This window comes from Chlorocebus sabaeus, chromosome 24 (assembly GCF_047675955.1).
Source record: "Chlorocebus sabaeus isolate Y175 chromosome 24, mChlSab1.0.hap1, whole genome shotgun sequence".
Classification (NCBI taxonomy): Eukaryota; Metazoa; Chordata; class Mammalia; order Primates; family Cercopithecidae; genus Chlorocebus; species Chlorocebus sabaeus.
Genome location: NC_132927.1, coordinates 81,864,342 through 81,891,805, shown reverse-complemented (window position 1 = coordinate 81,891,805; position 27,464 = coordinate 81,864,342). Strand labels below are relative to the sequence as shown.

The 27,464-nt window shown below is 62.2% G+C and overlaps 1 protein-coding gene across 6 annotated transcripts in view; it reads right to left on the bottom strand.

The window, feature by feature from the left end:
- Nucleotides 1-1,589: 1,589 nt before the first annotated feature.
- The window catches only part of MTA1 (metastasis associated 1), a 53,696-nt gene continuing 27,821 nt past the window's right edge, over nt 1,590-27,464 (bottom strand). For 3 of the 6 annotated variants that reach the window (XM_073011388.1, XM_037984648.2, XM_037984643.2), the window contains exons 3-21: nt 26,266-26,359; nt 21,803-21,853; nt 21,029-21,155; nt 20,889-20,952; nt 17,634-17,751; nt 13,186-13,288; nt 12,149-12,248; nt 11,653-11,841; nt 9,412-9,486; nt 8,826-8,884; nt 8,258-8,373; nt 7,837-7,988; nt 7,542-7,731; nt 7,225-7,314; nt 5,828-5,980; nt 5,639-5,674; nt 2,886-2,917; nt 2,327-2,478; nt 1,590-2,254 (exon numbers count right to left, since the gene is read on the bottom strand). In XM_073011388.1, coding sequence (XP_072867489.1) covers nt 2,104-2,254; nt 2,327-2,478; nt 2,886-2,917; nt 5,639-5,674; nt 5,828-5,980; nt 7,225-7,314; nt 7,542-7,731; nt 7,837-7,988; nt 8,258-8,373; nt 8,826-8,884; nt 9,412-9,486; nt 11,653-11,841; nt 12,149-12,248; nt 13,186-13,288; nt 17,634-17,751; nt 20,889-20,952; nt 21,029-21,155; nt 21,803-21,853; nt 26,266-26,359 — 2,052 coding nt within the window. In that variant the 3' untranslated portion in view covers nt 1,590-2,103. Of the gene's footprint in view, nt 2,255-2,326; nt 2,479-2,885; nt 2,918-5,638; nt 5,675-5,827; nt 5,981-7,224; nt 7,315-7,541; nt 7,732-7,836; nt 7,989-8,257; nt 8,374-8,825; nt 8,885-9,411; nt 9,487-11,652; nt 11,842-12,148; nt 12,249-13,185; nt 13,289-17,633; nt 17,752-20,888; nt 20,953-21,028; nt 21,156-21,802; nt 21,854-26,265; nt 26,360-27,464 lie in introns of those variants that run through there. The other 3 variants (XM_073011389.1, XM_037984645.2, XM_073011390.1) reach the window with 2 other exon arrangements.

Sequence of the window (27,464 nt, the reverse complement as noted above, 5' to 3'; positions counted from 1 at the left end):
GGGTTGCTGGTGCAGGGAGCAGGCTGTTGTCTCATCAGCAGGTAAGGGCCTAATGAGGACAGAGCAAAGCTGGGAGTCCCCTTCATGGCCTGGGCACCAAGGCCAATGCTGCCCCCGGCCCGTGCCCACTCATTTCTAAGTCCACGTTTAGACCCCCAAGCAGCCCAGGCCCTACCCAGCACAGGTGGCCAGAGCTTGGCCCTGTGAGGGTGCTGCAGCCTGGGTGTCTGGCTGGGGAGGGTGTCTGGGGTGGGAAAGGGCCCCACTTCTCCTCAGGCCTCCCTGCCCTTGGAACAGAGCCCAGGACCTAGAACACCTCACAGCCCACATGTTGACTCTAGAGGAGGACAGGCCCTGGGGGACGGAAGAGCTGCTGAGGCCAGAACCTCACAGGCAGCACTGGGAGGCAGGTCCTAGGCCTGGGGAAGGGAGAGGGGGCTGGGGTCTTCACTGAGCCCCTGCTCCCTTCCTCCAGACCCCCAGGGTTGGAAAAAGCCTCAGAGGGGGCTGTGTCCTTCATGAGGTCAGGGGCCTGATTTCCCAGCCCTCCAATGACGCACTACAGACAAGTCCTCAGGCTGTGGGGTCACTTGGATGCAGGCTGCAGATTAGAGTTGGCTGGTGGGGGCGGAGTGGCGGGGTGCCAGCAGCCCAGGGAGGGTGGTGGGACATGCACTGCAGCCGAGTCCCCGACACCCAGTCCTGTCACTGCTGGGCCCCAGCACAGGCTCCCATGGGAGGCCAGGACGCCCCCTTATCTTTGTCTCCTGGGAGACAGCAGAAGTGGTGTCTATTTTAATTCCGTGGCTGAGATTTCCACATGACAGGGCGCCTGGGTGGGCTGGGGGAGTAAAGGCACAACTCTGGGGAGAGACAGAGGAGCCACTCTCCCTGAGAGGCCTGGGCGGACCCTCCTGGCCAGCTGAGGTGGCATGGCCAGAGGGGTGGTCTGCAGCCAGGTTATCCACTGGACCCCTCCTTCTGGTGGCCCGGCCTGCACCTGTCCCTGGACCTGCAAGTCGGGTGCCGGAGGATGGGCCAAGCAGGATTTCTGAGAACGTGCTTGCTGAAATCTGAGCAGATTCTTACTGTGGAAAGTGCACACCTGCTTGGGGGCCACAACTCTGGGCACAAATGCTTAGGCGGCTGGGGCCAGGCTCTATATGGCCAGGAGGCTGGGACCCCGGCTGCAGCACTCCAAGGCCTCGCTGGCCCAGCTGTGCTGGCTGCCCTGGTGGGAAGCCCCAGGGTCTTCGGCAGGGCCAGCTCTGCCTGGTGGGAGGCAGTCCCGGGCCCACCACTGCTGCAGACACAGACGCACGGTTTCAGCACAGCTCCACTGGGGAAGGGGGCTGGGCCCTGCGACTGCTTGCTGCCCCCTGTGGAGGGCAGAGAGCACTGCGCCAGGCCCCTGCAGGGGAAGGTCTGTGGGCAGGTGGGAGAGAAACAGAGCCCAGAGGCTGGGGTGGCTCTCCACGGGCCTCCGGCTCCAGGGGGAGCTACAGCCTAGGGCCGCCCGATGGGGGTGGGGAGCCCAGGGCCTAAGTCAGGGAGAGGGACTGGGAACAAAAGACACAGGGAAGGACAGGTTGGTTTTTTCCTTTTTATAAGATTTTTTTTCTTTGTTTTTGTTTAATATGAAAATTACTTGAAAAGACAAGGGCCAACCCCGCCAGGCAGCTCGGCCGGCCGCGGCCGCACGATCCTAACATTCCAGGTGTAAGTTACAGAGCTCAAGTTCATCTACAAAAAAAGTAATAAAAATAAAATTTAAAATGGCACCTTCAACAGAACACAACAAAACCTTAGGGCCCGGCCTCCGGGCAAAAGGCCCCGCAGCACAGGGGCACGGGGTGGCCCCTCATCTCCGCTCCAGCCAAAAAGTAAACACAAAGCTAAAAACGACAACTCCTCGGCATTCTCGGAATAAGTTAGCCGTGCTTCTTCCTCTCCTCCCCCAGTGTCCGCCAAGGAGCGCGTTTCTCTGCAGGTGAGGGCGGGAGGTGGGGCACTACCAAACTGAGGGGCGGGCGGCGGGCTGGCTGGGAAGGGGCCGCGTGGGCGGGCGAGGGGCGGGGGGGCAGCCGCAGGAGGGGGCAGCCCCTAGTCCTCGATGACAATGGGCTCGTCGTTGACGGGCGCAGGCGGTGGCGGCCGCAGCGGCAGGGCCTGGCTCTGGCGCAGGGCGATGGGCTTGTAGGGCCGGCGGGCAGCACGCTTGGTTTCCGAGGATGAGAGCAGCTTTCGGATCTTCCTGTGGGCAGAGGTGGCGGTGAGGGCCGGGACGCTGTGCAGAGCCCTCCCGCCTGCCCTGGGAAGGCCCCACCTGGTCTCCTCGGTGGCCATGTAGAACACGTCATCCGGGGCATCGATCCAGTTCATCCGCCGCCGCTTGACCGGGGGCAGGGAGCCCCCCCGGATCAGGCGCACTTTGGTGGGGTAGGACTTCCCGTTGAGCAGGAGGTTCCGGCTTGGTCCCTGCAGAGGGGGTGCGATTCCTGGGCAGCTGGCCAAGGGCCAGCTCCACCTCAACTGCAGGGCTCCCGCTGGGAGGGGCCACGAGCCAAGGTACCGCGCCTGGCCGACCCCCCACCACCCCAGGGAGCTCCACGGACCCCCGGCCTGGCCCAGGGCAGCCCTGAGGGCTGGTCAGCCCCACACCGCTGGGCCTGGCTCAGGGGCCGTGGCCCCCACATGCTGCAGCCCCTCTGGTCTTGCCAGGCCTCTTGGAAGCTTCCACGTGGCACCCGGCAGGGCTGGCCGGGCCTCTTCACAACACCCCAGAGAGCCATGTGGTACACACGGGTGAGCACACGGTACCCCAGAGAGCCATGCGGTACACACGGGTGAGCACACAGTATCCCATCATGGGCTGTTCCTCTTACCATGTGCCTGGTCTGTCCGTGGTTTGCCAGACCTAACAAGAAATGGAGAAGAGAAATGAGGCCCCGAGACAGCACGTCCTGCACTCCCACCACCCACTTCGGCCTCGGCCACCTTGGACAATGGGCCGGGGCCACCTGCCAACCAAGCCACAGCCCACACCCAGGATGGGCCTGGGGGCTTCGCCTCCCTGGGTCCTGGGCCGCCTGGTGGCCCCACAGCTCTCTGGCCACAGGCCAGAGAGGTTTGGCTCCACGCAGGAGCTTGGCTTGGCTCCACGCAGGAGGCCAGGAGCCTTGGGCCTGACAGCCGCTTCCCTGCACAGGGGCCGGGCTGCCCACCCACTTGCCCACCTGTACCGAGACAAGCAAAGCCTCGCAAGGCTGTCCGTCCAGCAGCAGCACAAGCCCCTCTGCAGGGCACCCACACCGTGGCTGGCACTGCCCCACCAGGAGACTGGGCTTCTTCCCAAGGCTCCAAGAGAGCCGCCAGCCCGGGCCAGAAACAGGTCACCACCCACTGTACCGGCTGGGCCCAAGCCAGCCTGGCATGTGCTCGGGGATGGGGTGCCAGAGACCTCTGACTTCCCACAGTGCAGGGTGAGGAGCCCAAGGGGCACTGCGGGAGTTGGGCCAAGAGGCGGGGTCCATGCTCATGGTCACCCCCAGCTGGGCCCAGGACCGCCGCTGCTCTCCCCCACTGCCCTGCCTGTGAGTGTGAGTGTGGGCGTGTGCATGTGGGAGCTGGTCCCAGGATGGCTCGGCTCCCAGCCCAGAGAGGACAGGACATCATACTCAACTCAGTTAGGTGCCAGGACCCAGGGGCATCGGAGCAACCTGCCAGCTCCAAAAACGCTGCTTAGCTGAGGCCCGTCCCTTAAGGAACAGAAGCGGCCTGTCCAGCCCCTCCCCACCTGTAGCCGCCTCCTAACTCGGGGCACTCCCCTGATCCGCCTCCTAACTCGGGGCCCTGGAGCCCTGGGTCAGCCTTTCCCTACCAGTTTGCTTAGCTCTGCCGGGCAGGGTCGGGTGGGGGCCCAGGTGCCTGATCCACAGTGCTCCTGAACAGGAGCCGCCATACCTCAGGGCACCTGCCAAAGACCAAGGCCCAGCACCCAGGGCTGGCCAGTAGCACAAAACTACTTACCCAGGTAAGTGCCTACCAGAGCAGTGGACGGCAGAGGGAAGAAAACACACGCTTTAGGTTAGTGAGCCACACGCACCCATCTGCAGGCCCCGCAGGTGGGGACAGAGCAGCAGGCTGCACGGGCAAATGGCCGGGTTAGAGCACTAGGGCCCCATGCTGTGGGCAGGCTCAGCTCACGCCTACCCGGGCTGGACAGAGACCCCATCTCGTGTGTGCCAATGCCCCCGGGCGGCATCTTCACCCAGCCAGCCCCCTCCAGCGCCCAGGTCCTGGCCACTACACGTCAGGACAGGCGCTTCCTCTGTGGCTGACCCCTCTGAGCCCAGGGCCCGCCCAGCCAGGCGGCGAGTGGTGGTACTCTCTCACAACCACCGCACAGCTGGGACTGAAGTGTGCAGTGTGGAAAATTCAGTGGGAATAAATAAGCTTTTATCTAACTTGGTTAACCGCTTTTCACAAAACAAAACAAAAAGTTCGAAGATGCCTGCTGACAAGGACTCCCTCCTGTTTCTACCAGTTCTCATGGCGCTGTTCCCCGCCATTGGGAACAGACCAGTAAAGCCAGCCCACAGTGGGCTGGCCCTGGGCCCACGACTAGGCAACGGGGGCAGCCCCAATACCAGATGGCTGGAAGGGTGCCCCAGGAAAGGAGGGGGCCGGGGTGAGACAGAGACACCACCAAGGGCAGTCGGGCAGAGGCTGCACAGATAGGCCAGGGGTGCGTGTCCAGACAGGTGGAGATGGCGGAGCCTGGCACCCGATCTCAGGCCCACCCTGCGCTGCAGCCGGCGTGCTCACCCCACAGGACGTGCTTGCCAGGGCACCCAGCAGCCTTGAGAGAATGCCCTGAGGGGACAAGGCTGGCTGGGCTGGACGGGCTGGACGGCCACTGCCCATATCCACCTCCAGGTGCCCACACCGGCCCTGCTGCCCTGGCCAGCATCCTCAGTGAAAGCCGCCTGGGGAAGGGGCTCCAGGCACATCCACACTGGCAGGCCCAGCACTTGCACCCCCGGAGGCCCAGGCCTGGGTGCACACCCGGGCCCCACACACCTGGCCCCCCCATGCTGGGCTTGGTCCTATCTGCTCTTCCCCGAGGGGCCTGGGGTCCCACAGCCCCTGCTCCAACCAACCAGCACAGAGCACCTGAGCCAATTGTCCAGAAGTCACCAATGTGTGCAAGCTCAGTTGCCCACGACCTGCACAGACACCCCCGACCATTCCCTCCCCACTGTCCCGCCTGGCAGGCGCACGAAAGGATTGCAGGCACAGCACGGGCGGCCCCGGGAGCTGAGGCTGGCAGCATGCGGGCAGTCACAGCGCGATGGCAGACAGCGCAGGCAGGGGCGCCAGGGCCACACGTGCCAGGACAGTCCACTGACAGGGTGTGGGGCCAGGGGGCCGAGGGCCAGATGCCTGGGCTCAGGGGGTCTTCACCAAGGGACCAGTGATGTCAGGAGGAACGTGGGGGACTGGGCTGTGGCCGGGCTCACGTGGACTGCCCCAAGCACGGGCCCTGGGCCGCCCGCCGCGGGGACACACTCAGCAGCACAGCACAGGCATCACGGGCGGGGCCGGCGCAGCGCCCGCCCGCGGCCCCAGGCCTTACCCCTACTGGGCATCAAGAGGCGCTTCTTCATGTTGCCTGGCAGCGCCGGGGTGGGAGAGAGGGAGAGAAGACAGTGTCAGCACGCACCGCGGGTGCCCCGGGCGGGGGCGGGCCAGACTCACCGGGCGGGGAGGGCCACACTCACCGGGCGGGGCGGGCCCGGATTCACAGGGCGAGGGGGCCACTCACCATCCACCCCGTTGTGCTGCTCATAGCTGCGCTTGCCCAGGATGGTGGGGGAGCCGTTGTTTATGACAGGGGCCGCCTTGGCGGGCGTCAGGCTGCTGAGCACGCTGGACACACTCTTCACGGGGTCAGGCTTCGGGGGACGGGGGTGGGTCTCTGCCGGGAATGACAGGCAGAGCGAGTCGCCTCTGCCCGGCAGGGGATAGGCAGGCAGGCCCAGGCTCCAGCCCTCATGGTTCTGGGATACGACCAGGAACCAAGCTCCACGCGGCCCCCACCCGAGGCCCCATCCTGACTGGGCTGGAAGCAGGGAGGTCACCACAGAGCCAGGAGCCCAGGAGCACCAAGTGCTCTCCTGCAAGACATGTGCCCAGGCCAATCCTGCACCTAGAGAGCAGGGAGACCACCTGGCAGGGGCCAGGCCCCTCACCCCCGCACAACAGGATCCATACACAGGCCCGTGAGCACAACACCTATTCAACAGCCCCCATGTCCAGGCCTCCGGAGCTGCTGGTGGAGGGCTAGCTGCTGGTCAGACAGCGAACCGACCATCCAACCAGCCTGCCCAGGGGCACAGCTGCTGAGGACCAGCCCTGATACCAGCCACCTCTTCCCACAGGACAGGGGCCACGACCCCAAACAGGGAGCAATGCCAAAGCCACTTGAATCTCAGAGCACACGTGGTTCATGGCTCTAGAATGTCCTTCTCAGGACAGTCACTCTGTGTCAGGAGAGCAGATACACAAGCCCACTCGAGCCCAGCAAATGGGGGAGGCCCCCACCGCCACCACCAATGTCTGGCCCAGCCCCCAAGCTGCTTCTGGCTGGGCCAGGGTAGCCGGCAGAGGTTCTCAGGTATCCTCAGACCCTCAAAGATAAGGGAACCCCTGCCTGAGGCTGCTTGCCAGGTGTGCACCTCCCCCTGCCGAGGGCCTACAGAGGCCTGAGTGCTGCCCCTGTGGAGTGGGCATGGCTCAGGAAGTATGCTCCCTGTAGGCAGCAGGTGCAACCCTGCCTTAGTGGCATTACAGGCAGGGGTGTGCACTGCCCAAAGCCCACACCCTCAGGCCCTAGGGACGATCAGAACACAGGGAACGGTAGCGAGGCTGGCAGGGAAGCCCCCTGGGTGTGCCTTGAGGAGGCTGGCCCCGCAGAAGGCAGGGCGGCAGCCACTCCGCACTGGGCCCTGTCAAGACCCCAGGAGCAGAAAGCAGCCGGGATCCCAGTGGGTCGGCCTGAGCCTGGCACAGTGCAGAGTACCTCAAAAGGACAGTTCCAGGCCCTGTGGGGCTGTCCAGGAGCTCCTAGCTAGAGAAGGCTGGGAGCACCAGTGCATCAGCTTGGGTCAGAAGCTGCCTGCAGGCAGCATTAGGAGCCCCCATCGCGCCTGGACTGCTCACCAAGATACCGGAGCACGGCTTCCAGCGGCTTGCGCACCGCCTGCTTCAGCACCAGTGGGCTCTGGGAGGCTTCGGGCAGCCGCGCCGTGCCTGCGGGGCACCACAGTGTGAGGGGTGGGACATCCCCGGGGAGCACAGGACCCTGCCTGCGCCTTGACCTGGGAGCCCTCACTGGGCTCGGCCATGTCAGCACCGAGGAGGAAATGGGGCTCCCTGAGATGAGAACTCCCAGAGGGGCTAAAGGCTGGGCCCCAAGGTTGCTGTTCCCTCCCCACTGCCTGCAGCGACAGAGTGAGCGGGGCGTTGGGATGACTCACACTCGGCCTTGATGGCTGCGCTGTTGATGGGCAGGTAGGGGTGCCGCGCGGCATGCCATGGGCGCAGGATCTCACGGCACAGGCGCCGGGCGATCCGTGTCAGCTTCGTCGTGTGCAGATAGAAGGCCTGCCTGGTCTTCATGGCGAACTTGGGGCTCCCGCTGCTCCGGGCTGGGAGGCCGTGGGGACTCTGCGGAAGGGGGCATAACCGCCCCAACACAGTGCCATGACCGGGGGCCGAGGACCCGCAGGGCTGACACGCTCGCGGCAGGCAGGGCGGATGTCCCCCCCTTACCATGTTACTGCGGTTTGGTCCTGGCCTCTCTCCATCTAACCGGGTTGGCATTTTCAAGCCACCATATTTCTTCCAATATGTCCAACAAGATGCGCAGAGACGACACTGCATGTTAGGGGGACCCCAAGAATACCACTGGTAAGACTGTGTGGCTACGGACAACAAAGTTGGAAATAGACGGATTCTTAAGCAGAACCAGCGATGTCAGAGTATTCCCCACCACCCCCACACCGGCCGCCCCCACCCGCCAGGCACCCCCGCACATTCCCCAAGGCTCTCCCAACCACATCCCTGGGACACAGCCCCCCATCATCAGTGGGCCCCTCCCAGGCTGGGCCACGCTGGAGCCCTCAGGGCTAACACAGGCACCACGGCCCACAGGCGGGTGTGCGGTGTGCCCCCGGCCATCCAGGGCACTTACTGTAACAGCTCTCGCAGGCCCGGCCAGCGCCAGGGCTCTGGCCCGGTGCTCCCGTGCCGTTCACCACACCGGCCTTGACGTTGTTGACGCTGATTTGGTTCGGATTTGGCTTGTTACTTAAAGAGGTAAAGGAGAGAAGAGAGGAGTTGCAGGAGCACAAACCTCAAGGGCCCATCTGCCCAGCAGGCACCGCGGCTGATCGCCCCTCGTCCGGAACCACGTCCTCGCACCCCTCGGCCTCAGCAGTTCCTGGGAGCCACTGCTGGGGTCTGAGCTGTTTTCCAGGTCCCCGTGCTCCCCCAGCATGGAGCCCAGCTCGGGGACTGAGCCCTGCCGGTGTGGGTTGGAATCCCAATGCTCTCTTACTGAGCAGGAGCCAGGACGACGGAGACATGGCCACCGCGTCTGCAGCCAGAAGCCCCCGCCCTGCGCCGCCCTCACAGGGGCTGGCCTAACATCCCAGCCTCTGAGCCTGAGTTTCCTTGGGACCCGCCTGGCCCCGGCACCCTGTGCCCACCCTCCCTGGCCCCCAGGGCCACGAGGACGACGGCTGTAAGGGCACACTTACTAGTTGGGAATATAAACTTGCTTTAACTTGCTCTCAGCTTCAGCTGCTTTCAAGCGTTTCTTAAAACAAAAGAGAAAGTCAGAGGTCAGGGGGCTAGGCCCAGGTTGGGGCTGTGGTGCAGACAGGCTGGAGGCCACGGAGAGAAGAGCGCCAATGGGGAGGAGAGCCCCATGGACAGAAGAGCGCCAACAGGGAGGAGAGCGCCAACGGGGAGGGGAGCCCCAACGGGGAGGAGAGCGCCAACGGGGAGGGGAGCGCCAACGGGGAGGGGAGCCCCAACGGGGAGGGGAGCGCCAACGGGGAGGGGAGCGCCAACGGGGAGGGGAGCCCCAACGGGGAGGGGAGCGCCAACGGGGAGGGGAGCGCCAACGGGGAGGGGAGCCCCAACTGGGAGGAGAGCGCCAACTGGGAGGAGAGTGCCACGGGGAGGAGCGCCAATGGGGAGGAGAGCGCCAATGGGGAGGAGAGCCCCAGTGGAGAGGACAGCCGGGCCAGGGACTCAGCAGCACGCCCACCTGCTGGGAGAGGATGGGGCGCAGGACACGGAGGTGGCATGCCACGGGCACTGAGAGGCAGGCGGGCTTACCTGCTGCACGTATCTGTCGGTGGTCTTCCACATGTAGTAGTATTCAATGATGCTGGTCAGCGACTTCCACGGGAGCTGGGTGGGAGGAGGCGTGTCACACGAGCAGGAAGGGGCAGGAGGTAGGCACATCATGAGGGCAGCGGCAGGGCTGCGGCCAGAAAGCCACAGAGGGGGCAGGAGGTGGGAGGGCAAGGTGTGCTTGGTGCGCTGAGGCCAGGCCCCTGCTGGCAGGCAGGTGCAGAGGGAAGCTGATGAAGTGGGTCCCCCCTGCCAGGTGCCAAAACACAGTGACGCCAGGGGAAGAGGAGCTGACACAGGGTTAAGGTCGAGATCTTGCTGAGGTGGCACTGACAACCCAGCCTCCATCTCAGCCTTTTTTTTTTTTTTGAGATGGAGTCTCTCTCTGTCACCCAGGCTGGAGTGCAGTAGTGTGATCTTGGCTCACTGCAACCTCCACCTCCTGGGTTCAAGCGATTCTCCTGCCTCAGCCTCCTGAGTAGCTGGGACTACAGATACGCGCCACCACGCCTGGCTAATTTTTGTATTTTTAGTAGAGATGGGGCTTCACCATGTTGGCCAGGCTGGTCTCGAACTCCTGACCTCAAGTGATCCACCCACCTCGGCCTCCCAAATGGGATTACAGGCATGAGTCACCATGACCGGCCATCTCAGCCATTTTTGTTTTTGAGACGGAGTCTCACACTGTCACCCAGGCTGGAGTGCAGTGGCGCAATCTCAGCTCATAGCAACCTCCACCTCTCCAGGTTCAAGCGATTCTCCTGCCTCTGTCTCCCAAGTAGCTCGGACTACAGGCGCTCGCCACCACACCCAGCCAATTTTTGTATTTTTAGTAGACACAGGGTTTTACAGGTTTTACTGTGTCACATGTTGGCCAGGATGGTCTTGATCTCCTGACCTCATGATCCTCCTGCCTTGACCTCCCAAAGTGGTGGGATTACAGGCGTGAGCCACTGTGCCCGGCCTGTGGCATGGATTTAAGAAACTTGTCTTATTAAATAAGGGTTCAGATAGTTCCTCAGTCTGGTCCACTGCATCTGGCAGGAAGGAAGAGCAGGGCCTGCTCCCTCCACACAGCCCCGAAGCTACAGCCTCCTGACCCCACGCCTGGACTCGGCCCCGCAGCCACAGCCCCCTGAGCACTGCCTTGCTAGGCTCACGTGGGCTCAGCACTGGGGTCTCCTCTGCTGGAACCATGTGCAGCAGGGTCTCCCTCAAATTCTGCCCTTGTCTGAGCCAGTTGGTGAATTTTGTTTCTAGCCCTCATCCTCTTGTCTGAACATGTTCTGCTCATCTTGGTTAGATTTTAAGCCTGGAGAAATCCATATCCGCCCTTGGAGAGGCCGCTGCCCCAGTCAAGGACTCCTCCCGAGCCTGGCCAAGCTCTCCCCTTGGCCAGAGGCCCCCACACAAAGCTGCATTCCTGCCTCACGGCTGGCTGCTGTCCCTCCTCTTCATGTCTAGGCACCCTACCCAACCCCATGTTTGTTTCTTCCGAATTCCAGATGCCTCTCCAGTCTCTGCTACGCTGGCCTGTGTGCTGCTGCGTGGATGGTGCTTTTCATCAGACAGCAGCAACCCCGCCATGTCCTGGCCCTTTGGGGCTCCTCCCTGCCCTGCCACGGGCTCCACCTCCCCAGGGCCGATGGTCAGGGGTCCCACCGCCTCCACGTGGGGATGCCCTTCTAACAGATCCGTTTAAACGTATTTTAGGAGGGCTGACGGTGGGAGGATGGGGGTCCTGAGGTGGAGGTACAGGGAAGGGGAGACCCCATACCATGAAGACCCTCTCGGCCTGTTGCTGGGCCAAACTCACATGAGACAGAAAACAAGGACATGAGGAAACAGAGGTTCAGCTTAGTCAAAAACAAAGCAAAACCAAGGCTGGGGCTGGAGGGGGCGGCAAGGAAGGGAAAGTCTCCGTGAGGACACCCTGGCCTCCGTCACCTGGGCCAACCCTTATCCTTATCACGCGGTGGTGGTAGCAGCGTGGCTCTCTATGCCCAGGCCCCACCAGTGCCCCCACACCTGTCTGCTGACCCAGTGTGACACGACTGTGGTGGCCGAGCACAGCTGAGACAGAACTCATGTAGCTCCACATAAGGAATCAGGGTGCGGGACAGGCTCCCTCAGGGCAGGGGGGGACGTGGACCCCACGCCCCCACAGCCCACCTGGAGATGGGCATGGTCAGCCACTCCCACATCACCACCCACGGTACTCACAAAATCTTGCTGAATGTCCGTGAAATCCTTCCCATATTTTTCCAGGGCTTCCTCGAAAAGGTTGGCCTCTGACGCAGACCACTCCTCCATCTCGTCCCTGCAGAGCACGGGCCCGCCCTGCGGCACCAGCGCTGAGATGGCCTTGGAGATGTCGTAGATGTTCTTGTGGAGAGTGTCCATGGCATGGAACTGAGGCAGGAGACAGCAGGGTCACCTGGGCCAAGGTGGCTTTTCCTGCACCTGTGGCACGGCAACCCTCCCTCAGGGCCTCAAGGATCCCCTGCTGCAGGACCAGGCAGCACAGCCCTCCCTGCACCCTCAGGACAGTCTGGCTGAGCCTGGGATGGATAGGAAAGGCCAGTCCAGGTGGGACAGCACCTCTGTGGGGGTCCTGAATACCTGGAGCAGGTGCTGGGTCCAGGTAGGAGGAAGGGCACAGCCACTCTGGGCCGTGGGTCACTCCAGGTCTCAGCTGTCCCACCCTAGGCCCACTTACCAGGGTGATGTCTCGGGAGGCAGCTGCGGCACTCATGTGCAGGCTGGGCTGTCGGACGGAGCTGCTGCAGTCCAGGGCCCGTGCGAAGGTGCCCACGGAGCTGGGGAAAGGAGATGCGCTGACCAGTGTCAGCCAAGCAGGGGCTCCCCCCAGGCACACCGCTCCCCAGGCACCACGGACCAGGGGCCACGGCTGAGCAGGGGCTCCACCCAGGCACACCGCTCCCCAGGCACCACGGACCAGGGGCCACGGCTGAGCAGGGGCTCCACCCAGGCACACCGCTCCCCAGGCACCACGGACCAGGGGCCACGGCTGAGCAGGGGCTCCACCCAGGCACACTGCTCCCCAGGCACCACGGACCAGGGGCCACGGCTGAGCAGGGGCTCCACCCAGGCACACTGCTCCACAGGCGCCAGGGACCAGGGGACCATGGGCAGCAGGGACAAACTGCACGGGCATCGCAGGGAGCAGCCCACAGGTGGCAAGGATTCCTTGTGTCTTGGGCCCCAGGATGGGGAGTGGGGCCCAGCACCCACCCAAGAACCCACGTGTCTGACTGAAGGCATCCTGATAGACTGGAAATCGCCTTGGGGCTCCTTTTGGGGTTTTCTCCACCTCCTAGGCTGCTAGCAGGGAAGGTGCATGGTCCTCTCCTGGGCCTCGGCCTTCCCCCCGCCCCAGGGGTCTGCCCGGGCTGCAGCTGCTCTGCTCCCTGACCAGGCCCAGCCCACTTGCTCCCGGCAGCCCAGGAGTGGGAGAGCGCCTCAGGCCCATCCTGGGAAAGTCCCATTAGGGACACATGGGTGGGCACACAGGCCCGCCCCCGAAAAGGCCGCCCTTCTATTTAATGAAGAGCCTGGGCCCAGCGCTCCCGAGCCTCTCTGGGAACTGCTAGCAGGGTGTCAGGGCCACAATGCATGGGCTTCATGTTGGGATATGGGATCCAAGACTGTACGTCCCCAACACCCACCACAAGGCAGGGAGAACAGCAGCTCCAGGCACCACCCCTGCTGGTCTTGCCCGGGAGCAGGACTCACCGGGCCACTACCAGGAACTGGTCAATCTGCTTATCTGTGAGTGGGTTGTGCGCCTCCCACACCTTGGTCTCCAGCTTGGACTGGTCTCGGCCATCCTCCTCGCCTACAGAGAGAAGTGTGGCCTTTCTGAGACAGGGTCCCCCAGCGCGCTGGGTCGCGCCTCTCCTCCCCAGGCGCACGGAGCTGCTGGGATGGGGAAGGGGAAGGGTTGCAGGGCCCCATAGGTGAGGCCAGGGTGCAAGGCTGGACGGAGGCTGTTGCACACACAAGTACATGCATGCACACTTGGCACACAGTGGCCTCTCAACCCGGGGATGGGGTGCACACGCAAGGGGCCTCTCAGCCCGCCCAGAATGCAGGGCTTCAAGAACTGTGGCCACAAGAGATGGGAAGGTTGGTTTGTAAATTTAAATCAAGCTCTTTATTTATTATTATCATTATTTTTTGAGACGGACTCTCACTCTGTCGCCCAGGCTGGAGTGCAGTGGTGCGATCTCGGCTCACTGCAACCTCCACCTTCCAGGTTCAAGCGATTCTCCTGCCTCAGCCTCCTGAGTAGCTGGGACCACAGGCACCGATACCACACCCAGCTAATTTTTGTATTTTCAGTAGACACGGGGTTTCACCATGTTTCCCAGACTGGTCTCAAACTCTTCACTTCAGGTAATCCACTCACCTTGGCCTCCCAAAGTGCTGGGATCGTAGGCACGAGCCACTGTGCCCGGCCCAAGCTTTTTATTTTGAGATACTCGGATTCACATGGTGTTGCAAGAGGGCCCTGCCACATCCCAGCAGAAGGCAGACCACCTCCAGGGACCTTCTGGGGGCACAGGCTCCCTCCTGGCCCCTCTTCCACCCTGGCAGGTTCTGGGGCAGCTGCTCTAAACCTGGCATAGCCAGAGCCGGGGGGCAGCGGGGGGGGCGCCTGTGGGGTCACCAGTTGTTTCCTGTCTTCTGGGAGCTGGGACGATGGAGAACTCAAGGCTGGTGAAGAGGCCACCTGACGCCTGCAGTCGGCCAGGGCCAGCAGGCTTTCTGACAAAACAGTATTTTACTCACAAAAAAACAGGACCGTGGTGTTGGGAGACACCCTCAGGAGAACGTGCGTCTGAGCATGGCTGAGCCTGACTCCCAGGGAGGACTCGGAGAAAGTTCCACAATTGTCCTCTGTCCACCTCTCCAGCCTCCATGGCTCAGCGCAGGGTGCCAGGCTCAGACTCTGCAGGCGGCTCCCCTCTGGTCCCGGGCAGCACCGAGGCTCCTGACCAAGGACCATGGAGTGTGGGGCCACCCTCCACTGGGGCGCCTGGCTACAGGTCCAGCATGGAGAGTGCTCTTGAGACTAGAAAGTCCCCAAGGAAACACTACCCTCGCTAAGGGGCACTGGCTCCCAGACCCTGCCCTGAGGGCTGGGCGTCCGGGGCTGTGTGTCCAGGGAAGGTCAGGCCTTGCGGCCTCTAGGAAACAATGCCTGGCCAGTCTCAGAGGACGGGGTCAGCCAGGGAAGCGCAGTGCTGCAGAGGGAGGGGCCGCTGCATGGCCCTGGAGGTGAAGGGCCTGGGGCTGTGTGAACCAGTGAGGAGGGCTGGGGGGTCTTCGGCCTGGTGTGGACTCCTCACTTTGGCTCAGGGGTACCCTGGGGAAGCTGGGGTCCAGCTCCCTGACTGCCAAGAAGTTGAGCCTTGGTGTGAACCACGCAAGCCACGGTGCCTCTGTGTATGCTCACTGCTGGTCATGATGGTCACACTCCCTTCGACGTTTCAAACTCACTAAAGGCAGGTGCACAGCTAGTGTGCAATTTTTCATCACTCAAGAGGGACACGGCCTCCTGGAGGTGGGGAAGGCTCTGGAAGCCACGTCCCAGCCCCACACGAGCTTGTGGGATCCCTGGCCCTTGCACCAGCGGCCCAAAAGCCAAGGAACGGCAGGGCAGCGGGGAAGGCAGCGTGGGGAGGAGGAGGTCGGCTCCTGCGGCTGGCTCAGGCTGGTGGACCCTTAGTCCCATCGCCCCAGGCCCTACAGAGCTCTGCCAGGTCTCTGCAGGCCGGATCTCAACCCTGTGTACACGGGAGGATGGGGGTACCTCAAGGCCCATTCTCCTGCCAGGCCCACCAGCCCCCGGCTGAAGGCACGGATGCGCCACGTGAGGGCCTCTGACCTGAGACGGCTCCTCACTCTCTGGCCCTCATGTGATCTGTGTTCTCACCTGTCTCCCAGCCACGGATGCTGCCTTTCCACCTGGGCGTGGCTGCCAGGCCTTCACCCTTGGCCAGGCCAGAAAGGCAAGACAGCCCCAGGCTGGGAGACCCTGGTATGACAGCAGGGCACCCTGGAGGCCACAGGCCCAGACCCAACACAGCGGCCTCCCCAGGCTCAGACCCACAGGCCCCAGCACAGAGGCCTCCCCAGGCTCAGACCCACAGGCCCCAGCACAGCAGCCTCCCCACACTCAGACCCACAGGCCCCAGCACAGAGGCCTCCCCAGGCTCAGACCCACAGGCCCCAGCACAGTGGCCTCCCCACGCTCAGACCCACAGGCCTCAGCGCAGAGGCCTCCCCACCCTCAGACCCACAGGCCTCAGCGCAGCAGCCTCCCCACGCTGACCCAGGCCTCAACGTGCCCTGTGTGCCTGGAGAGAGGGGGGTTCTGTCCCTGACTGCCCAGCACCTCCCAGAGCTTGCAAAGCAGCAGGCCCACTACATTGCTAGCCCAGTGCTAGAGCCCGCAGGTGCCTGGGGAAGGTGGCACCGGTGCATCTTATGGACAACCAAGAACACAAAACAGCCCCAGCTACTCAGGAGGCTGAGGCTCGAGGATCGCTGGAGCCCAGAACTTCAAATCCAGCCTGGGCAACACAGCAAGACCCACTCTCAAAGCAAACCAAAACAGGAAAATCACCAAACACCTCGATCACAACTACAAGAAGCAGGGATGCGAGTCCCTGCCGACCCTCAGGGCAGAGCCCTGCTTCTTGAGGGCAGCCTCACAGCCTTGCCCAGCGGGGAGATGAGGGACAGGGTTGAGAAGGTGACAGTGAGCCTCAGGACTTCCCACCAGGGCTGCTGAAGCACCTGGCGGAGGGAGGAGGCCACCTGCGTCTGGAGTGCGTGCTGCGTCAGAGCTCCATGGCCCCATCAGACCTCAAGGGTGGGGTACCCACAGGCAACACAAGAAACGCAGGCAGATTTACACAGAAGAAAATTTCTGGAGACAAAAAGAACTTTAAAAAAGTAATGAGAGGGGCACGATGGCTCAAGCCTGTAATCCCAGCACTTTGGGAGGCCGAGATGGACGGATCACGAGGTCAGGAGATCCAGACCATCCTGGCTAACACGGTGAAACCCCGTCTCTACTAAAAAACAAAAAAAATACAAAAAACTAGCCGGGCAAGGTGGCGGGCGCCTGTAGTCCCAGCTACTCGGGAGGCTGAGGCAGGAGAATGGTGTAAACCCAGAAGGCGGAGCTTACAGTGAGCTGAAATCCGGCCACTGCACTCCAGCCTGGGCGACAGAGCGAGATTCCATCTCAAAAAAAAAAAAAAAGTAACAAGGCCAGACGCAGTGGCTCACACATGTAATCCAAGCACTTTGGGAGGCCAAGGCAGGTAGATCACTTGAGGTCACGAGTTTGAGACCAACCTGGGCAACATGGCGAAACCCTGCCTCTACTAAAAATACAAAAAAATTAGCGGGGTGTGGTGGTGCGTGCCTGTAGTTCCAGCTACCCGGGAGGCTGAGGTGGGGGGATCAACTGAGTCTGGGAGGTTGAGGCTGCAGTGAGCTATGATCGCACCACTGCACTCCAGCCTGGGCAACAGAGCTAGACCTTGTCCAAAAAAAAAAAAGTAGTGAAAAACAACTGCCAAGGTCAGACTCGGTGGCTCATGTCTGTAATCCCAGCACCTTGGGAGGCCTGAGGTCAAGAGTTCAAGACCATCCCGGCCAACACGGTGAAACTCTGTCTCTACTAAAAATAAAAAAATTAGCCGGGTGTGATGGCAGGCGCCTGTAATCCCAGCTACTCAGGAGGCTGAGGCAGGAGAATCGCTTGAACCTAGGAGGTGGAAGTTGCAGTGAGCTGAGATCACCCCACTGCACTCCAGCCTGGGCAACAGAGCGAGACTCCATCTGAAAAAAAAGAAAAAGAAAAACAACTGCCACAGGGAAACCAGGTCTCACTGTGCAGGGACAACTGACCACCACGTCCTGCCTGAGGGTCTGGGGCTTCCCCAGAACTACAACACCACCAGCAGTGGGTGGGGGAAGGCTCCAGAACACCAGCCCACACACACCACCCGTGTGGACAGAGCCCAGGCCTGCACCTGCTGCCCCCAGTCACACAGGAGTCACTGACACGGCGGCCATGTCCCAGCCTCGTCCTGCCCAGTGTGTCACCCGGCAGGGCAGGACGGGACGCAGCACGCCATGCCCAGGGCGGCCCACCCTACCTTCTTTTAACAAGTCGGTGATGTCTGCCTGGTACCGGTTTCCTACTCGAATCTCTCCTTTATCTGCCAGCAGGGTCTTCTGCTGTGGGTCGTAGACTAGAGAATAGAAGAAGAAATCCTGGAAAACACCACAGGAGACAGAGAGGCGTTAGCACGGCCGGGCTGCCGGGGGGTCAGAGAGGCATCAGCACGGCCAGACTGCTGGGAGGGTCTTGCCCAGAGCTCCTGCAGGGTGACACAGGTGCTAGAGGGAGGGCACAGGAGCCCCCACAGCTCCCGGCCATGCCCGGGAGGAGCCTACAGTGGGGCCTCGAGGGTCACTGGGGGATGTACCTGCCCCATGACCCTACCCGGAGGAGACATGCTGAGGGTCAGCAGGGGTGGGGCCAGGCTCCACAAGCCCTTACCAAGGCAGGGTGGATACGACTGCAGCCCAAAAACCATGACTTATTTGCCTTTTTTTTCTTTTTTTGAGGCAGAGTTTCGCTCTTGTTGCCCAGGCTGGAGTGCGATGGTGCGATCTCGGCTCACTGCAACCTCCGCGTCCTGGGTTCAAGCAATTCTCCTGCCTCAGCCTTCCAAGTAGCTGGGATTACAGGCACCCGCCACCACACTCAGTTAATGTTTTGTATTTTCAGTAGAAACACGGTATCACCATGTTGGTCAGGCTGGTCTCAAACTCCTGAGCTCAGGTGATCCACCTGCCTCGGGCTCCCAAAGTGCTGGGATTACAGGCGTGAGCCACTGTGCCCGGCTCCCTCTCACCTATTCTGAAAGCTACTCTGCGTTTTTTCTTTCAAGAGCTACCTTTAAAGTCCAGCATGACACCTGTTCCATGTGTGACCATGAGCCACGCTGCAGCAGGGCCTTCATCCTCTTGAACTGACACAACTATCCAGAGGCCAGCTGCCAGGCTCAGCCTCAGCCTCAGCCTCAGCTCCTACTCTGCCTGGATCATTTTTTTTTTTTTTTTTTTTTTTGGAGACAGGGTCTTGTTCTGTCACCCAAGCTGGAGTACAGTGGTGCGATCTTGACTCACTGCAGCCGCCACCTCTTGACTCAAGCAAGCCTCCTGAGTAACTGGGACAACAGTAAGTGCGCACCACCATGCCTGGCTAATTTTTTTTACTTTTGTAGAGTTGAGGTCTCACTATGATGCCCAGGCTGCTCTGGAACTCCTGAGTTCAAGTGATTCCCCTGGCCTTGGGCTCCCAAAGTGCTGGGATTATAGGCATGAGCCACTGCGCCCGGCCTATTTCTTTAAACTAATAAACACACATGGTTTCTATTTAGTGCCGGACTGCTCCACCGGCCAGGGCCTGGGTGTGTCTGTGACCGCTGTGTGATGTTTCTGCACTCCTGCTTATCTGTGATGTGAGTCTGTGTTCGTCAGGACTTCATCAGTGAAGGTTATTTGAGGCGAGGCAGGGGCACAATCCCCCAGGGGTCAGTGGCGCAAGCTTCTGCCGGGTGTTAAGTGTGCTCACCCTGAGCCCGTTACATTAAATTCCCACGTTGGGGCTGTTCAGAAACCCCAGGTAAGAAAAAAGAGGGAAGTGGCCGGGCGCAGAGGCTCATGCCTGTAATCCCAGCACCGTGGGAGGGATTACACCTGAGGCGGGATGATCACCTGAGGTCAGTTCGAGACCAGCCTGGTTAACGTGGTGAAACCCCGTTTCTACTAAAAATTAGCCAGACGTGGTGACGCACGCCTGTCATCCCAGCTACTTGTGAGGCTGAGGCAGGAGAATCGCTTGAACCCAGGAGGCGGAGGTTGCAGTGAGTCGAGATCGCACCATTGCACTCCAGCCTGGGCAACAAGAGCGAAACTCTGTCTCAATAAAAAAGAAAGAAAGTAAAGGTGGGGAAAGGCTGCATCGTGCAGCAGGAGGGTTTCGGGGTGCCTGTGCAGCCTGCTTTGTCTCCTCGTGAGCGTCGACCCGGCCGTTTCTAGGGCTGATGCGGTGCATACAGGCTCGTCACTGCCCCTGCTGCTTCCTCACGGGCCTTTCTTGCTAACACACGTTTTCTGTGTCCACAGAGACATTTCTGCAGCCTCACCCTCTCTGTGTGGCTCTGTCAATAAGGGCACTCCTCCTTCCCGAGCGGGAGCATTCACGGCGACCCCACAGCCTCTGCTCACGCCCAGCAGGTTGCGGCTCAGCCTTCTGGAAAGCTGGTCTGGCAGCCTGAGAGGGTTCGAGCCCAGCCCATGCTCCAGGCATGTGTTACGACCCCGGGCCGAGCCCTGCCTGCTCTTCTCTGCCTGCTCATGACTCTCAGCTAAGGCCTGGGGCACGACCACAGCCCGAGCTGAGCCACTTAATGCCTGTTTCCAGGCTGTGTGGTGGGAACGGGGACTGGGGCCACAGGGGTAGTACAGGACTGAGCTTGGGACACACCGTGGCCATCCTGGATCCTTCAGAGCCCACACCAGAGCACCGATGGCCACAGCAAAGATGAGCCCCCCTAGGACAGGGAGGGTAGGGCCTCATCCAGCAACCTGCATCTGGGCTGGCTGGACACGCTGGGGGTGTTCAGGCCACAAGACTCCAGCCAGGTGGCAGCAGAGCCTGTGGGAGGCCAAGTCCCAGGCCTGGAGAGGGGCCTGCCCCTTGGGCAGGTATGCCCTGCAACTATGACAGGCACTCCAGGGAACCGACATGCTCCAGATGCTTTTGCCCCCACGTGGCCTCGGAAACCCAACCGTCCTGTTAGCTGCACCTCATAGCAGCCTCAGTGCCACTGCTCTCCGTCAGGCGACACTGCTCCCCAGGTAGGTATGGCATTGTCTAGAGACATTTTTTGGTTGTCACACCTTGGGGGATGCTATATGGCAGGTCAACACGGTATAATCACAGGTGACCCCCAAGGTGGGCCTACCAGGACTCTGCCCACTGCCCAGGAGAGACCAGCCAAGACTCCTACGAAGACCCAGGTGGCCCCTGCCCCCATATGCCTCAGCCACACCCTCCCCAGGGGGACCTCCCCTCACTGGTTGTCTGGGAGGCAGTGGCAAGAGGAAAAAGTCCTGTGCTCCTGGCCCACAACTCTAGACGCGTAGGGTAGGGGCAGCTGCACACTAGGACACCCGGAAGTGGCTGTCAGGACGCAATCCCCACTTCCCTCCAGAACAGCCTGGGCCTAGAGGGAGGACGGAAAATCGTCCCCGCTGCCCAGGCCAGCAGAGGTCACGGGTGGAGGAAACAGTGGCCTGGGACTGGCTGCAGCAGACCAGGCCGGGCTGGGCCTCACCTCCCGCTCCAGGTAGGACTTGAGCGATTCGGTCTCGTTGAGCAGGGTGACGCTGCACTTGCCCCTGGAAAAGAAGGACGGGCAGGCTGGAAGGGCGAGGACAGCCCGAGGGGCCCAGGGCGGGAGCTGCTGGGGGCTACCTGATGTGCGTGGCGGGCAGGGACTCCAGCTGCCGGGAGAGGAACAGCTCCCGATGCCGCAGCTGGTGCTTTAGTTTCTCGGGCAGGTCCACCATTTCCGGATTCTCCATTTCCTCTTCTATTTCCCCTGAAGGACAAGGAGCCCCTGTCAGCGCCACGGCAGACGCACGCTGCCAGATCAAAGCCCACCCCACCAGCCCCACCCGGCGCCAGCACGCAGGAGGCCCCGTCCTGGCAGGTGTGCATCCTCCTGCTGCCGGACACTGTCCCGCTGCCCCACCCCATGGCGGCCCAGCAACTCCTCGGCAGGTACCCCTGCAGACACTCTGGTGCCCATATGCCCTTTAAGTCCAGGCACCCTGAAGGCCCAGATTCCCCAGGGCATGAAGATGGAAGGAGGAGGGAAAACAAGGTCTGGGCTAGCCCCAGAAGCAGCAGACAAAAGAGCAAGAGGAGCAGGGGAGCCAGCGGCTGCCAAGTGCCCAGGCAAGGAGGGCGAGGGGCAGCTGCCCTCTGTCCCTCCCCATCTCGTGACCAGACAGCCCCACACAGCCCACCACAGACCTCCCACATCAGCAGGTCACCCTCAGGCCGGGGCTGCACCAAGTCTGGGCTGTGGGCCGGACACAAGGGAGGGCCCCTCAGCCGGGCCGGCCGGGCACAGGGCGCAGGCATGCAGGCGGCCCGCCCAAACTCTGTCCCTCAGCGGCGCTGCCGCCCCCAGCCCAGGGACACAGACAGGAGGACACCCTCCTTGCGGAGGCCGGCTCTTACCTTCCTCGCCGTTGTCCGCCCCCGGTCCGGCCTTATAGCAGACTGACAGGGCTATATAACAGACAGACAGCACCCGGCAGCACGGTCAGCGCACAGCAGCGGCCTGCTCCCTGCCCAGGGCCCGGACCGAGGGCTGTGCCACCAGGGGGCAGGGCAGAACGGGGGCCACAGGCCTCCCGGTGGGGTGTGAAGACCACCCGGTTGAAGATCATCTGGGCCTCAATGTCCCCCCACTTCGGCCGCCACCCACCCGGTGCCAAGCCTCTTTGGGAAGAGCCCAGACAAGCCTGGCTGTGGAGGGCCCCTGTCCAGCGACCACCCCTGCTCTCACTCCATTGTGGCTTCCCAGAACAGGCTGTCCAGAAGAGGCCGGGGCCGGCCGTGGGCCAGCAGCATGGGCATTCCTGCCCTGTGCTAGGAACCCAAGTAAGGTTCTTATAACACCCAAAATGGGGGTGTGCGGTGGTGCTCCCCATCGTCCCCTCGCACACCCAGCACCGGCCGCCAGTGGGCCACTCATCCTGCCCAGCGTCCTGCCGGCTCTCTGAGCCCGAGGTCCCCAGACCGGACCACAGCCAGCCGGGTTGCTCGCTCTCTGCGGCCCCCTTGTGGTGCCTACAGGAAGTCCTGGCTCCTCTGGGCACTCCCAGGTGCACTCCCAGATTGAGGCTGGGAGCAGCCATGCTGGGCCTGTTCTGGGCAGGCCCTATCTGGGCCTCAGAAGCCTGGGGTGTCTGCCTGCTGAGCCTCACCTCCTGCCGGTCCATAGAACAGGGCAGGGCCAACCAGGATAGCCCCAGTCCCAGCATCCCAGGCCAACACACCTCACTCGCTCCCACCCCTGGGGCCCCACAAGCAAACTGCACCCTCAACTCAGAAATCCCCAGGGCCCAGAGGCCCACACACCATCCCAGACCAGAGGCTGGCTTTCGTTCACACGCGCCCTATGCCAGGCCCCGTCAGAGCACCGACCCAGCCTGGAGAGAAGCCCACAGCGACTCCGAGACTCCCATCTCACCAGTGCCCCGATCAGCAGAACAGGGCTGCGGGGTGCAGCCTGTCGGAGATGTGGGCGAAGTAGGCCTGCAGCTCCTCAGGAGGCCCTCAACAGGCAGAAACACCCAGGCGGGAGGCGGGGCTGGCCAGTGCACCCTGCACCGCCCACACTCTGAACCCTCCCTCGGACCCTGGATACACCCCTAAGCATGAGGCCAAGGGAATGGCAGCCCCAGGCTCAGGACTAGGCCCAGGCTGTGCCCTCACACCCACTCCAGGCTGTGGTCTCCAGGGCCCCCACACCTGCTCTGGGGGGCTCTGAGGACGGACGTTCCCCTCTCCCTGTCGTTCTGTCTATAAAAGGCTTCACGCTCACAGCCTGCCGGGGTGAGGTCTCTGCCGCAGGGGCCGCGGTGCAGCCTGGCCGGTGTCTACCCTCCACCCTGAGGCCTGCACTGTGGGCTGGACGCCCCAGCAGGGACTGGGTGGAGGCAGTGATGTGGAAGAGCCAGAGGCCTCCCGGAGTGTCCTCACACCTGTCCCTGGGATCAGCTGGGGCCTCACCCTCGCTGCCGTGAGCTCACAGAGCGAGCAGGAGAAACGCACAGATGTACACAACCCGGGGATGTGGGCCCTGCAGAATCACCGCAAGGCCCAGTCACCAGGCAAGAGTGGGGCTGTGCTCCGAGCCCCTGGACCAGCGGCAGACCCGTCACCCATGATGCCTGCTCCCTGCAGCTGGGCTGTCAGTTCACAGGAACGCCCTGCAGAGGGGCCGCCATGCAGCTTTCCAGGGAGCACCGTCCAAAGGGGCTGGGCTGGGCACCTGGGGGGGGCACTGCTGCTCTCTGCCCAGTCCCACCAGCCCCAACGAGGCCCTTCTGGAAAACACGCCCTCTGATACCTCTAATCACATTATGTCTGGAGTCCCCTTCTGGGGCCCTCCTAGCAAAAGGCCATCTTCTGGGGTGTCTGAGAGCAGAACCTCAGGAAAGGGGGACACCGTACCCTCAAAAACCACTGATAGACTCTCTGGAGCAGGGACACTGTGCTCCCAGGTGCCAGAGGACAGAGACAGGATGTGCCCTGGGCCAGCCATAAACATGCCCAACTCAACGGTGGCGCCTGACTCCCCAGGCCACACAGACTGGCAGGGCCACACTGCAGCCACTTAGCCTGGGCACTGCTTCTCCATCACCAGCCTGCTCCCCACCACTGCTTCTCCATCACCAGCCCGCTCCCCACCACTGCTTCTCCATCACCAGCCCACTCCCCACCACTGCTTCTCCATCACCAGCCCACTCAGCCTGGGCACTGCTTCTCCACCGCCAGCCCGCTCCCCACCACTGCTTCTCCATCACCAGCCCGCTCCCCACCACTGCTTCTCCAGCGCCGGCCCGCTCCCCACCACTGCTTCTCCATCACCAGCCCGCTCCCCACCACTGCTTCTCCATCACCAGCCCACTCAGCCTGGACACTGCTTCTCCACCGCCGGCCCGCTCCCCACCACTGCTTCTCCATCACCAGCCCGCTCCCCACCACTGCTTCTCCATCACCAGCCCGCTCCCCACCACTGCTTCTCCATCACCAGCCCGCTCCCCACCACTGCTTCTCCAGCGCCAGCCCGCTCCCCACCACTGCTTCTCCAGCGCCAGCCCGCTCCCCACCACTGCTTCTCCACTGCCGGCCCGCTCCCCACCACTGCTTCTCCACCGCCGGCCCGCTCCCCACCACTGCTTCTCCACCGCCGGCCCGCTCCCCACCACTGCTTCTCCACCGCCGGCCCGCTCCCCACCACTGCTTCTCCATCACCGGCCCGCTCCCCACCACTGCTTCTCCTGCTCCCTGCAGAGTTGACACAGATCAGCCCTCGACACCAAGAACCACCAGCCGTGCTGCTGGCTGGCGTCCAGCACCTGCAGGGCCAAGGGCCACACCAAACGCCCCTCCAGAATGTGCAGCCTGTGGACTTTCAACATCCCCAGCTCTCTTCCTTGGTGCCTGGAGTGCGCACCAGTGGAGTACCCAGGCTTTGAGGTCAGAGGTCAAGGGTCACCATGCCCCACCTTGAATGCTCCCCTCCTCTGAGCAGAGAGCTAGGAGGTTCCAGTTCCTCACGAAGCCAGAGGAAGCCCATAGTCAACTGGCAGCTCCCTTTGGGCCACCACAGGCCCCACAGCCCGGTGTCCAGAGTGGACCCAGGGGCCCAGCCCAGCTGCACTGCCCCAGGGCAGCTCATGTCCGCACCCACTGGGTGCCAAGGAAAGGTTGCAGCTGTCCGGTGGGCAAGGCAGTGGGGTTAAGGGACCCTTCCTTCCACAAGCGCCTGCCCTGGCGGACTCCCAGCAAAGGCTCAGGAACAAGGCATCGGTGGCAGGATGGTCTGTCCTGTCCCTAAGCCCCTCCCAGGGCAGGGGGAGGTTGCCTGGGCTGGCTTCTTGCCCCTCACCCACAGCACTGGGACAGGGGCAGAAGATGTTAGGGTCCTCCCACCTGACCCACTGCCAATCACAGTCCCTGGATCTCACCCCATTAGGGGTCACAGAAGGCTACAGGTGGGACCTTGGCCCACCCCAGCAACACAGGTACTAGGGCAGTCACATGCCTCACCGACTGGGAAATGTCACCCTACAGACCACAGCCTCGGCCTGGGCTCAAATCCCACCCCAGGTGATGTATCAGAGCGGAAGCCAATAACAGCCCTCGCGCCTGCCCCCACCGACACATGAGAGGCCTCAGTGGGGGCACCACAGTGTCTGGTGCAGGTGGGCCCAGCCCGGCAGGCCCTGTGTCAGTAGCATGTGGAGGGCATGGGGGTGCCTCTGGCTCCTGGCTCTGAAGTCGACGTCCCCCAGTGCGGGAGACTCCATCGCCTGTGAGTACCTGTTCCCAGGGGAGGAGCTGGGCCCCCAAGGCTGAGGGCATTCCCATGCAGCCAGTGGCTTCCTCCCACACACTGTGCTGGCCACAGCAGCCCCTTCCAGCCAGTTTACTGAATTTGGGTTTGAACTGTAAAGAATAAGGAGAGGACTGCTTTCCTGAAAACACTACTCGGAATGCCAACAGGAGCCTCTTCACAAAATTAAAAGGCGAGAGACAGTGGCAGGTGCGGGCAGCAGGTCCCACCAGCCTGAAAAGTCTCCAGAAGTCATCATAAAAAAGAAGCCTCAACCAATGATGCCCACACCCAGCCACACCCCGTGACAAGCTCACAGAGGATGCCAGCGAGAGGCACACCGCTCCGGAGGGGCCTGTGAGGAGTTCATTCGCCCGGCCCCCGAGGAAACGGAGCCAGGACACCCCCACCCACTGTGGAAGGGAGAGAAAGAGAGGCCAGAGCGAGTTGGGCAGAGGGTGGCCCCACGAGGCCAGGACCCCGAGGATGGACCCTAGGGAAGAAGGACCCCGCCCGCCCTCCCCGGCGGACCCTCCCGCCAGGCGGGCACCCCGGGGAAGGCCAGACTCACTTGCGTGCTTGTCGGCCAGGGCGATGAGGGTGCTGGAGATGTCCCGCCTCCGGTAGAAGCACACCACCTTGGCCTCCACGTTCCCATTGGCCGTCTGTAACAGCAAGGCAGGGGCGTCTGAGAAACGCGACCAAACCCGGGCTGCACAGCTCCCAGGAGGGGCTCCAAGGCCGGCCCCTGCCGTCCCAGGACTGCGGGTGTCACCACACTACCCCTCAGGACTCCAGGAGGGCACTTCACAAATGGAGCAAATCCTGCAGCTCTGGACGCCCATGGGTCTATCCCGGGGGAGAAGCTGGGCGTGCGCACCCAACTTCAACCTGTGTCTCCATCCGCCCTCCCTTCCAGACCCCAGTGTACCACCTGAGAACACCAGGGTCCCAATGAGGAAAAGGCCCCGCCACACTGGACAGGACCTCAGTCAGCTCCTGGGAGCCCACGCCCAGCTATCCCAGTCCCTCTCGGGTGAGCTGTGCAGCAGCCACAGCCCGAGCAGCGGATGCAGCGTGGACCCCCGTGTGGGACCAGCCCTCCCATCACCCTCCTGGAGCAGCCACAGACGCCCCCACCTGGCCTGGCTTACGAATGTCTCAAGACTGCTGTAAAACGCCCCGGCAGAGGAAGGTATGTTTTTGGAACGAGCTTTTATAACATCTTTGTGACCTCAAGAATTGTGCTGTGATTCTAACCACGGTACAAGTGCCTCATGGACTACCATTCATAACTTTTTTTTTTTTTGAGATGGGGTCTCACTCTGTCATCCAGGCTGGAGTGCAGTGGCACGATCTTGGCTCACTGCAACCTCTGCCTCCCGGGTTCAAGGGATTCTCCTGCCTCAGCCTCCCGAGTAGCTGAGATTACAAGCATGAGCCACCACGTCCAGTTAATTTTTGTATTTTTAGTAGAGACGGGATTTTGCCATGTTGGCCAGGCTGGTCTGGGACCCCTGACCTCAAGCAATCTGCCTGCCTTAGCCCCACAAAGTGCTGAGATTACAGGTGTGCCACAGCGCCCAGTCTCACATAACTTTTTAATTTTTTGGGATAGGGTCTCACTCTGTTGCCCGCACTAGAGTGCAGCGGTGTGATTTCAGGTCACTGCAGCCTCCATCTCCTGGGACTACAGTCCAGTTACACCATGCTAGGCTTTTTTTTTTTTTTTGAGACGGAGTCTCGCTCTGTCGCCCAGGCTGGAGTGCA